Genomic DNA, 12,260 nt, shown 5'->3' on the forward strand with positions numbered 1-12,260 from the left:
AAAATAAAACTGTGATCACTGTTTATTAAATATTAAGTGACATACTGTGCTAAGAATTTTATATAAAGTATCTCATTTGATCAAAAAACCTAAGACATACACAAATTTTCCTCCACATTTTAGAGAGCTGCAAACTGGAATTCAAGCTGATGTCTACCTGATACCAAAGCCTGCACTCAAAATAACATACTTCCTTCCAGAGGACTCAAAGGAAATTTCAAAATTAACTGTAAAAACTCTGCTTTCCTTCAAATGGTCATGTCTCTTTTAAAATAACTTTTTAAAAACACTACTTACCAATCTACTAAATCCTCCATAAAGTATACAAAACCCTCCTTGATAATCAGAGAGATCTACAAAGCCTTCAATATTTCTGTAGTCATAGGAACAGAGGACTCTGTTTGTTGCAGGGTTAATTTGGTCAAAGCCTCCTGGTGTTACTTCCAAAACAACGGGTTTTCTTGTATCACTCCAGTGATGCTTATAGCAGTTATATCTCTGCAGAGAAAAATAATAATACTTTTAAATTCATATTTAAGGTTACCATAAAACACCATTACATTTAGTGTATCACTCATTGCAGAAAAAAAAAAAAAAAACCCTGAAAATCTAAATATTATAAAATTTTAGAGCTACTAATCAAATTCTTAAAGACATTTTTACTTTGGCCATTTGGAGGTTTATGTTTATTCAATTCAGAATGTTTAGGCTAACTAAAGACAGTACCAGTATCACTTGAGGCGCTCAGTTGTGTCCAATTCTACGACCCCATGAAGAGCAGCATGCCAGGCCTCCCTGTCCAACACCAACTGCCGGAGCCTACCCAAACCCATGCCCATTGAGTCAGTGATGTCATCCAACTATCTCATCCGCTGTCGTCCTGCTGGCCTCAATCCTTCCCAGCATCAGAGTCTTTATCAGGTGGCCAAAGTACTGGAGTTTCACTTTAACATTAGTCCTTCCAATGAACACCAAGGACTGATCTCCTTTAGGATGGACTGGTTGGCTCTCCTTGCAGTCCGAGTCTTCTCCAACACCACAGTTCAAAAGCATCAATTCTTGGGTGCTCAGCTTTCATTATAGTACAACTCTCACATCCATACATGACCACTGGAAAAACCATAGCCTTGACTAGACGGACCTTGGTTGACAAAGTAATGTCTCTGCCTTTTTTTTTTTTTTTGTCTCTGCTTTTTAATATGCTATCTAGGTTGGTCATAACTTTCCTTCCAAGGAGTAAGCGTCTTTTAATTTAATGGCTGCAATCACCATCTGCAGTGATTTTGCAGCCCCCAAAAATAAAGTCTGACACTGTTTCCCCATCTATTTCCCATGAAGTGATGGGACCAGATGCCATGATCTTAAGTTTTCTGAATGCTGAGCTTTAAGCCAACTTTTTCACGCTCTTTTTTCACTTTCATCAAGAGGCTCTTTAGTTCTTCACTTTCTGCCATAAGGGTGGTGTCATCTGCATATCTGAGGTTATTGATATTTCTCCCAGCAATCTTGATTCCAACTTGTGCTTCTTCCAGCCCAGCATTTCTCATGATGTACTCATGGTAAATAAGCAGGGTGACAATACACAGCCTTGACATACTCCTTTTCCTATTTGGAACCAGTCTGTTGTTCCATGTCCAGTTCTAACTGTTGCTTCCTGACCTGCATACAGGTTTCTCAAGAGGCAGGTCAGGTGGCCTGGTATTCCCATCTCCTTCAGAATTTTCCACAGTTTATTATGATTCACACAGTCAAAGGCTTTGGCATAGTCAATAAAGCAGAAGTAGATGTTTTTCTGGAACTATCTTACATCTTCGATGATTCAGCGGATGTTGGCAATTTGGTCTCTGGTTCCTCTGCCTTTTCTAAAACCAGCTTGAACATCTGGAAGTTCACAGTTCACGTATTGCTGAAGCCTGGCTTGGAGAATTTTGAGCATTACTTTACTAGCATGTGAGATGAGTGCAATTGTGTGGTAGTTTGAGCATTCTTTGGCATTGCCTTTCTTTGGGATTGGAATAAAAACTGATCTTTCCCAGTCCTGTGGCCACTGCTGAGTTTTCCAAATTTGCTGGCATATTGAGTGCATCAGTTTCACAGCGTCATCTTTTAGGATCTGAAATAGCTCAACTGGAATTCCATCACCTCCACTAGCTTTGTTCATAGTGAGGCTTCCTAAGGCCCACTTGACTTCACATTCCAGGATGTCTGGTTCTAGGTGAGTGTGAGTGATCACACCACCGTGATTACCAAGGTCGTGAAGATCTTTTTTGTACAGTTCTTCTGTGTATTCTTGCCACCTCTTCTTAATATCTTTTGCTTCTGTTAGGTCCATACCATTTCTGTCCTTTATTGAGCCCATCTTGGCATGAAATGTTCCCTTGGTATCTCTAATTTTCTTGAAGAGATCTCTAGTCTATCCCATTCTATTTTTTTCCTCTGTTTCTTTGCATTGATCACTGAGGAAGGATTTCTTATGTCTCCTTGCTATTCTTTGGAACTTTGCATTCAGATGGGTATATCTTTCCTTTTCTCCTTTGCTTTTCACTTCTCTTCTTTTCACAGCTATTTGTAAGGCCTCTTCAGACAGCCATTTTGCTTTTTTGCATTTCTTTTCCATGGGGATGGTCTTGATTCCTGTCTCCTGTACAATGTCACAAACCTCTGTCCATAGTTTATCAGGCACTCTGTTTGTCAGATATAATCCCTTAAATCTATTTCTCACTTCCACTGTATAGTCATAAGGGATTTGATTTAGGTCATACCTGAATGGTCTAGTGGTTTTCCCCACTTTCTTCAATTTAAGTCTGAATTTGGCTATAAGGAGTTCATGATCAGATCCAGTAAGCTCCTGGTCTTGTTTTTGCTGACTGTATAGAGCTTCTCCATCCTTGGCTGCAAAGAGTATAATCAATCTGATTTCAGTGTTGGCCATCTGGTGATATCCATGTATAGAGTCTTCTCTTGTGTTGTTGGAAGAGGGTGTTTGTTATGACCAGTACATTCTCTTGGTAAAACTGTATTAGTCTTTGCCCTGCTTCATTCTGTACTCCAAGGCCAAATCTGCCTGTTACTCCAGATGTTTCTTGACTTCCTACTTTTGCATTCCAGTCCCCTATAATGAAAAGGACATCTTTTTTGGGTGTTAGTTCTAAAAGGTCTTCTAGGTCTTCATAAAACCATTCAGCTTCAGCTTCTTCAGCATTACTGGTCAGGGCATAGACTTGGATTACCTTGATATTGAATGGTTTGCTGTGGAAACGAACAGAGATCATTCCGTCTTTTTTCAGATTGCATCCAAGTACTGCATTTCAGACTCTTTTGTTGACTATGATGGCTACTCCATTTCTTCTAAGAGATTTCTGCCCGCAGTAGTAGATATAATGGTCATCTGAGTTAAATTCACCCATTCCAGTCCATTTTAGTTTGCTGATTCCTAGAATGTCGATGTTCACTCTTGCCATCTCCTGTTTGACCACTTCCAATTTGCCTTGATTCATGGACCTGACATTCCAGGTTCCTATGCAATATTGCTCTTTACAGCATCAGACCTTGCTTCTATCACCAGTCACATCCACAACTGGGTGTTATTTTTGCTTTAACTCTATCCCTTCATTCTTTATGGAGTTATTTCTCCACTGATCTCTAGTAGCATATTGGGCAACTCCCTACCAACCTAGGGAGGTGAACTACCAACCTAGGGAGATGAACTCCCTACCAACCTAGGGAGATGAACTACCAACCTAGGGAGTTCATCTTTCAGTGTCCTATCTTTTCCTTTTCATACTGTTCATTCTGGCAGAATGTGGTCCACTGGAGAAGGGACTGGCAAACCACTTCACTATTCTTGCCTTGAGAACCCCATGAACAGTATGAACACTATGAAAAGACAGTATATCTTTTGAAAATTAACAAAGGTTTTAGTTGTGAAACAATTTTAAGTCACCCTCATGCAAATCTTAAGGGCAATCTTAAACAGAAGTTACTCTGAAGGAATTCCACTGGAGAAAAGATTTCAACTTTTGTCGATGGATTCTTTTAATCAAGTTAGACATGGAAAAGAGCTAAGTCACATTTCAGGGCTTTTAGGGTATTTAAATTAAACAACCCAAGCTAATTCAATATATCAATGTAGATACTTTTCTTGTTGTTGTTCAGTCGCTCAGTCGTTTCTGACTCTGCGACCCCATGGACTGCAGCAAGTCAGGCTTCTCGGTCCTCCATTATCTCCTGGAATTTGCTCAAATTCATGTCCACTGAGTTGGTGATGCTATCTAACCATCTCAGGCTCTGCTGCTCCCTTCTCCTCTTGCCTTCAATCTTTCCCAGCATCAAGGTCTTTTCCAATATGTCCACTTTTCACATCAGGTGGCCGAGGTATTTCAGATTCAGCATCAGTCTTTCCAGTATTCCAATATTCAGGGTTGATTTCCTTTAGGATTGATTGATTTGATCTCCTTGCTGCCCGAGGGACTCTCAAGAGTTTTCTCCAGCATCACAATACAAAAGCATCAGTTCTTCAGTGCTCAGCATTTGCTATGGTCAAACTCTCACATCCCTACATGACTACTGGAAAAATCATAGCTTTGGCTATATGGACCTTTGTTGACAAAGTGATGTCTCTGGTTTACAGTACGTGGTCTAGGTTTGTTATAGATTTCCTTACAAGGAACAAGCATCTTTTAATTTCACTGCAGCAGGCATCGCCTACAGTGATTTTGGAGCCCAAGAAAATAAAATCTGTCACCACTTCCATTTTTTCACCTTCTATTTGTCATGAAGTGATGTAGATTTTTTTTCTATACACACAAAAAAGCTGAAGCCTCAGTTTGACTGTAGGCTTTTCTAAATACACACCACTGGGAAGTCATCTTTAGAAGTTTGATCACATTAGCAAGTAAAATTTGATTTAGATAACCGGTGCTAATTGTGTTTGATTGACTCTTTGCAACCTCATCAACTGGAGCCTGCCAGGCTCCTTTGTCAGTGGGATTCTCAAGGCTAGAATACTCGAGTAGGTTGCCATTTCCTTCTCCAGTGGTCTTCCCAATCCAGGGATCTAACCCACATCTCCTATGTCACCTACATTGGCAAGCAGTTTTTTACCACTAGTGCCATCTGGGAAGCTCTATTTAGATAACATTCCTTTATAAATTAAAGAACTTAGTATCAGAAATAATTACAAGGGTGAACATCCATTTACTCCCCAGTTTTATTCTTAGAAAAAACATTTAGTTGAGGCTGATAACCAAAATGATATGTACAGAATAAAGGCAAAATGAGACCAAGAGAAAATAGGATAACAAAATGTAAAATGTGAAATGAACATTCCCTTGTTGACCCAAAAACTCCATAAAGTTTTCTACCCACCAATATGAAGTGGAATGCATGGTCAGTTACATGATTCTTAAGGTAAAAATAAACTGGTTGCTGCTCAAAAATACAACTACTTCTAACACTAAAATGGCAGAGAAATTTTCTTGCAGGTGTTCGGAAAGGAGAGTAAGACATTAGATAATAAATATCTCCACCTCCCAACATTAAACCCAGCAATGAGGTTCACAGAATCATATCCATCAATTCCCTCAGCATTTCTGAGCTACGGCATCATGAACATGACAGTTTCATAAAAGGAATTCTGCAGAAAGACCAAAGGGCCTGCATTAACCCAAGAATATATTTAAAGCCTTGATTCTGCACTAAAGGATGGAGCAGTACCACACCTTTCCAGCAGAAGTGGGTCACAAAATTTGGTGGGAAGGGAGGTCACAAAAGTTGGTGCTTTTCCCACTATGCTGGTTTACATGCCTCAGCCCAGTCTGCAGGATATTCTCCATTCTTTCAGAAGGTAATCAACTGTAAAGCAGTGAGATTTGCCAAGGGAACAAATCATTGTCCTTCAGGATTATGGTGGCCAAGACAGTCTTAAGAGAATCTGATTTAGAGTATATCTAGGAGCGATGGGAAGCCGAAGACCAAATTCAACTTTTATAAAACTGCTGCTCTTCAGGCTATCTTCTAGGGATACTGTTTCCACCAAAAAGTTTGAAAAATATTAACTTGCTGAAATTAACATATATAAAGGGGAACTTATAACAAAATCTATAAATATGCTTTAGGAAGCAGTTGTTTTCCAAATAGATGAGCTATACAGAAAACTCACCTACTAACATAATTAAAATAAGTGTACTAAATTATGATTTATAGAAATGTGATAAGCAGCAAGGAGCTCACCAAAAACCATTAAGCTATTTTAAATGGCTCCTTGGCAACCAACCATTTGCTTGAGTTGAAATCAGGAGGCTTCTCAGATACTAAAACACAGAACAGAATACCCATAGAAAGGATGAGGGCTTTTAAAAAACAAGGGAACGGTACTGCCAGCATATTAGAATTCAGGTCCTGCCTTTTGCCAGAAGCTAGAGTTCTGGACAGTGCTCCGAATTTACACATCACTCTGGATCCCCCAGCCCTATTATATAAGCAATACCTTCTCATGGAAAGAAATTCCGTATTTGAAGGGAGTGAAAGAAAAGCATCAGTGCCCATTTCCTCTCCCCAGAAGACTCAGATTTACTTTAAATGCTGCTATAACATGTCTAGAGAAGGCCTGGAAAAGTTAAGATTCTAATAAGCAATAATTACTTCCTGAAAGCTGTCATTGCACCATGCAAATCCTCATTATCGGCAAGACCCAGTGAGTGTGAGCATGATCAGTCTCTCAGTCATGTAGGACTTTTTGTGATTCCATGGACTGTAGCCTAGTAGGCTCCTCTGTCCATGGGATTTTCCAGGCAACAGTACTGGAGTGGGTTGCCATTTTCTCCTCCCAGGGATCTTCCTGACTCAGGCATTGAACCCACGTCTCCTGCACTGGTAGGTGACTGAGCCACCTGGGAAACCCCCGGATTCAGGGCGAGGGCATACAATGAGACAGTTTCAATACATATATTTTCTTACAAGTTTAATACTTCCAAAATAAGAATCTTGTACAACAAACAACAATTGCATGTTCTAAGAAGTATTATGAGCAGTGTGAAGCTTCTGTTGCTGTTAAGAAACAGAATAAAGACTTGCTGAATGAAGCCTTGTTTTTAATATTTAGTTCTGCCTGAAAATTGTTATCTAACTATTCGCATTAACAATCATAAATCTAATTTCTCATATTTGAGTTTCCTGTTAAACTACATTTATCTATCACATGATATCAGGAGACATTAAAATTATGTTTCAGTTTCTTCAGCTTTGCCACAAAGGGAATACACAATTTATGCAAGGATTTCTAAAGTGCAACACTGATAAGCCAAAAAAGATATTAATAAATGTTAGAAATACTTGCCCTTCCTGTGATTTTTCCTTCTGAAAAATCAGTTCTAAATCTCTGAAAGAGAAGACATACAAAACATAGTTTATAACAACAGACTTATTAACAGAGACTCTCAGTTCAGTACTTTCTATCCAAAGTAAGTAAAATTCCAACTTGGTAATCCTGATATTAAAAAATGTTATTAAAGTTATAGTTGAAGGATATTTAATAAAAAGTGTGTGAAATTTTATTGAAAAACAGGGTAGATTAAACATACAACTGCTTTGTTCTATATAATGCATTTAAAAAGACCTAAAAGAACTATCAAACCTAAAGGATTATCCAGCCTCTTAGTAAGAAAAAAGTAAAAGTTTCACAGAGTCAATTAAGGGTCAATAAGTGGGAAAGGGGCTCAGAACACCAGTATCTGTACTTTAATGTAACTCATTAAAAAAGAGAAGAGAGAAATTTAGTGTATTAACATGAAACAGTTCTCACCAATGCTTCTGTAAGAAGTTCTGTTCTGTGCTCTGTAGAAAATTTTAATGTTTCTGACTTTTTTCCACTGCCTTTACGAAATGTGAGGTTGAACTCTGTTCCTTGTCCTTTTCCTACAGGGCTGATGCTGCAAATGTCTCCATAAGGCCACTAACAAAAAAAAGGAAATCATTCAACTGGTGCTACACTGTGGTGAAATGCAACACTTATTTTTACGATTTTAATTTCAAATCACTGATTAAATGAAAAAATTTTATAACACAGTACTGAGATCTAGAAAATGTTTTGTTTTACAGTAACTCTACAAAACAAACTAAAAAGTTTTCAGTTATCAGAGACAATAATAAAAAAGTTACGTTTTCCAATTTCAATCCCTGATTGATTATTAATGATTGATCAATCCAAAGCAACTAAAATACACAGATATGAAAAGAGCTGGGGAATAACATTTTATGATTATCTACAAAACATTTAAAAACAGCAACAAAAAGAGGAATCTGTAAAACATGCCTAATTTGGACTTAAATTAGAATATTTTAAGTGTTTATTTACCCATATTCAGTTTAGTCTTGCCTTTATAAATATCAACCTTATTTTTATGACATACATTTTCTAACCACTGCACTTATGTATGTCTGTATCAGAGTAACAATATTGCCCTTAAAGTTATAAAAAATTTACAAATTTTACATTAAAATGATGTTTATAATCAAAGTAACCGTAAAAAGCTATACTCCTTAGAGCCTAGAAATATGCACACATATGCTCCCTTTATTTATTTATGTTTGGTCCTGAGTATTGAGCATTATATAAGCATATTAATCTTTTTCAAATTTGACATTTCTATCCTTCCTGGCCTGATTTCAGGCTAGGGACCACTGGCTTTTAAAATTCAAGTGGAGTTCAAACACCTAATAGCTTCTAAAATTATTACCTGATTTGTTACTTCTAAGGTATTGGGATTATATGTAGTTATCGCATGGGTTCCAACTGAAAAGACACGCTTATACCTACAAAGGAAATCAAGTACTTAAATTCAGTCTTAAAGGAAACATTTTATAAGAAAATACATATAACACAAAAGAAACATCTCAATAAATAAATAGAAATGTATTAGTTGATTTAATGTGACTAAATATAGCTTTGTTTTATATTCTCACATTTTTAATGTTCTGAAATGCCACTGATATATAAATCTACCCATCACTCAATCTACTGTGAAACAACAAGATCCTTAAGTAGAAAAGTAAAACCTATGGAAGCAATCTTTGTTGTTAGTATACATGAAGTTAAGCAAAAAAACTGCCAGATGATGCCAAAATATTCTAAATGGGAAAATTAAAAAAAAAAAAAGACACTATACACTAGTAATTCTTTCAAAATATACTTTCAACAAGATCATGACACAAATAAAGGAAAAGCTACAGCCTACAACTGATGTATCACAGTCCTTTTTCTGGAATCTTAATGATTTCCATTTAACCAACTACCTTTATTACAATTAAGTGTTGCAATTTTATAGAAGTAGGAAGCCTACATCACAGACAAGCAATTTTCACTTGTTAAATCACTTCCTTCACTTAAAGCAACATATTTGAAGGAGAATAACCATTTGGGTATCAGTAATTTTTTAGAAGAGAGAGAAATTCATAATGATAAAAGTGGAAAGTGAATTACAAAAACTTATTTAAAACTGACAAATTAGCTCTTTGAAAATAAAATGATAAACTAGGACTGTGCTGTGAGGTCAGTTGCTCAGTCATGTCTAACTCTTTGCAACCCCATGGACTGTAGCCCGCCAGGCTCCTCTGTTCATGGGATTCCCAAGGCAAGAATACTGGAGTGGGTTGCCATTTCCTTCTCCAATGCATGAAAGGGAAAAGTGAAAGTGAAGTCGCTCAGTCGTGTCTGACTCTTCGCGACCCCATGGTCTGCAGCCTACCAGGCTCCTCCGTCCATGGGATTTTCCAGGCAAGAGTACTGGAGTGCGGTGCCATTGCCTTCTCCATGAAACCCTAAAGGAACAGGTAAATTCTATGCTTCTTCGATTGTTCCAGGAAACAAACTAAAGCTTCTCAGTTCTTCCAGGGATAATAAAATCAGGGGGAAAAAAACCAAATCTACTTTTAAATAAATACTATCAATAAGAATCAAATGACAGATTAAAATAGTAATACAGTTTTCATTCCAATCCCAAAGAAAGGCAATGCTAAAGAATGCTCAAACTACTGCACAATTGCACTCATCTCACATGCTAGTAAAGTAATGCTCAAAATTCTCCAAGCCAGCCTTCAGCAATATGTGAACCGTGAAGTTCCTAATGTTCAAGCTGGTTTTAGAAAAGGCAGAGGAACCAGAGATCAAATTGCCAACATCCGCTGGATCATCGAAAAAGCAAGAGAGTTCCAGAAAAACATCTATTTCTGCTTTATTGACTATGCCAAAGCCTTTGAATGTGTGAATCACAATAAACTGTGGAAAATTCTGAAAGAGATGGGAATACCAGATCACCTGATCTGCCTCTTGAGAAACCTGTATGCAGGTCAGGAAGCAACAGTTAGAACTGGACATGGAACAACAGACTGGTTCCAAATAGGAAAAGGAGTACGTCAAGGCTGTATATTGTCACCCTGCTTATTTAACTTATATGCAGAGTACATCATGAGAAACGCTGGACTGGAAGAAGTACAAGCTGGAATCAAGGTTGCCAGGAAAAATATCAATAACCTCAGATATGCAGATGATACCACCCTTATGGCAGAAAGTGAAGAGGAACTCAAAAGCCTCTTGATGAAGATGAAAGTGGAGAGTGAAAAAGTTGGCTTAAAGCTCAACATTCAGAAAATGAAGATCATGGCATCCGGTCCCATCACTTCATGGGAAATAGATGGGGAAACAGTGGAAACAGTGTCAGACTTTATTTTGGGGGCCTCCAAAATCACTGCAGATGGTGACTGCAGCCATGAAATTAAAAGATGCTTTCTCCTTGGAAGAAAAGTTATGACCAACCTAGATAGCATATTCAAAAGCAGAGACATTACTTTGCCAACAAAGGTTCGTCTAGTCAAGGCTATGGTTTTTCCTGTGGTCATGTATGCATGTGAGAGTTGGACTGGGAAGAAGGCTAAGCGCCAAAGAACTGATGCTTTTGAACTGTGGTGTTGGAGAAGACTCTTAAGAGTCCCTTGGACTGCAAGGAGATCCAACCAGTCCATTGTGAAGGAGATCAGCCCTGGGATTTCTTTGGAAGGAATGATGCTAAAGCTGAAACTCCAGTACTGTGGCCACCTCATGTGAAGAGTTGACTCATTGGAAAAGACTCTGATGCTGGGAGGGATTGGGGGCAGGAGGAGAAGGGGACGACAGAGGATGAGATGGCTGGATGGCATCACTGACTCGATGGACATGAGTCTGGGTGAACTCCGGGAGTTGGTGATGGACAGGGAAGCCTGGCATGCTGCGATTCATGGGGTTGCCAAGAGTTGGACACGACTGAGTGACTGAACTGAACTGAACATCATGACCAAAGGCAGTTCATTTTAGGAAAACAGTTGAATATTAGAAAAATGTATAATTAGCATATTTATTGAAATATCTTTCAGTATTTTAGTAAAAGATTTTTAAATTACCAAAATGGATGTTAAATATCACCAGGTGCCTTTTTTATATGTATGGAAAAGACTGTGCTTTTCTGCTTTAAACTACCAATACAGTAAAAAGGTATACATTACCATAAACCAAGTCACTATCTGACTCAAAGGTCACACACTAAGAGTATTCTCATTAAAATCAAGAGAGCTCTTTCAAATTTTAATTTCCTATTATATTTTCTAATCAGTACATTATATAATAAAAATGACAAAGTTTCCATTTTGGGGAAAAATGATAGATTTTATTAATTTCTACCATTTTGCTGTATTACAAATTTCCCCCCTAATTTCTTATGCTGAAGGTGGCATGGGAAACTAAACAACGAGCACACTTCCTTCTAATATAAAAACATTCATTTGCTGCTTTGTAAGTGGCATCACCAATGCAATGGACATGAGTTTGAGTAGGCTCCAGGAGTTGGTAATGGGACAGGGAAGCCCATGGCATGCTGCAGTCCATGGGGTCGCAAAGAGTTGGTCGCGACTGAACTGAACTGAACTGAAAGTGGGGAGAGGGTTGAGGGACAGATGAAGTAGATGAGGATTTATCTAAATAGCTCAAAAGTCTCAAAGTTTCAGAGGCTTAATCAATGGGAACAAAGAAAACCAAAGAAATAAAATCTTATTAAACCAGTATTTGCCTCAGAAGATAGCATAATGAAATCAAATGTATGGCAGAAATATGAATTCACAAATTCTAACTTTCAAAATCATCTTGACAAACATGCCAATATTTTTATCTTTAAGAATTTTTATTGCAGTATAGTTGACTTACAGTGTTGTGCTAGTTTCAGCCGTATAGCAAAGTG

General features: G+C 37.8%; 1 protein-coding gene across 1 annotated transcript in view; it reads right to left on the reverse strand.

The window, feature by feature from the left end:
* Window positions 1-12,260, reverse strand: part of DNAJC13 (DnaJ heat shock protein family (Hsp40) member C13) — a 163,704-nt gene that overhangs the window by 103,836 nt on the left and 47,608 nt on the right. The window contains 4 exon segments of the mRNA XM_027546014.1: window positions 298-498; window positions 7,337-7,378; window positions 7,802-7,951; window positions 8,736-8,811. Coding sequence (XP_027401815.1) covers window positions 298-498; window positions 7,337-7,378; window positions 7,802-7,951; window positions 8,736-8,811 — 469 coding nt within the window.

Source organism: Bos indicus x Bos taurus, chromosome 1 (genome assembly GCF_003369695.1).
Source record: "Bos indicus x Bos taurus breed Angus x Brahman F1 hybrid chromosome 1, Bos_hybrid_MaternalHap_v2.0, whole genome shotgun sequence".
Taxonomy (NCBI): Eukaryota; Metazoa; Chordata; class Mammalia; order Artiodactyla; family Bovidae; genus Bos; species Bos indicus x Bos taurus.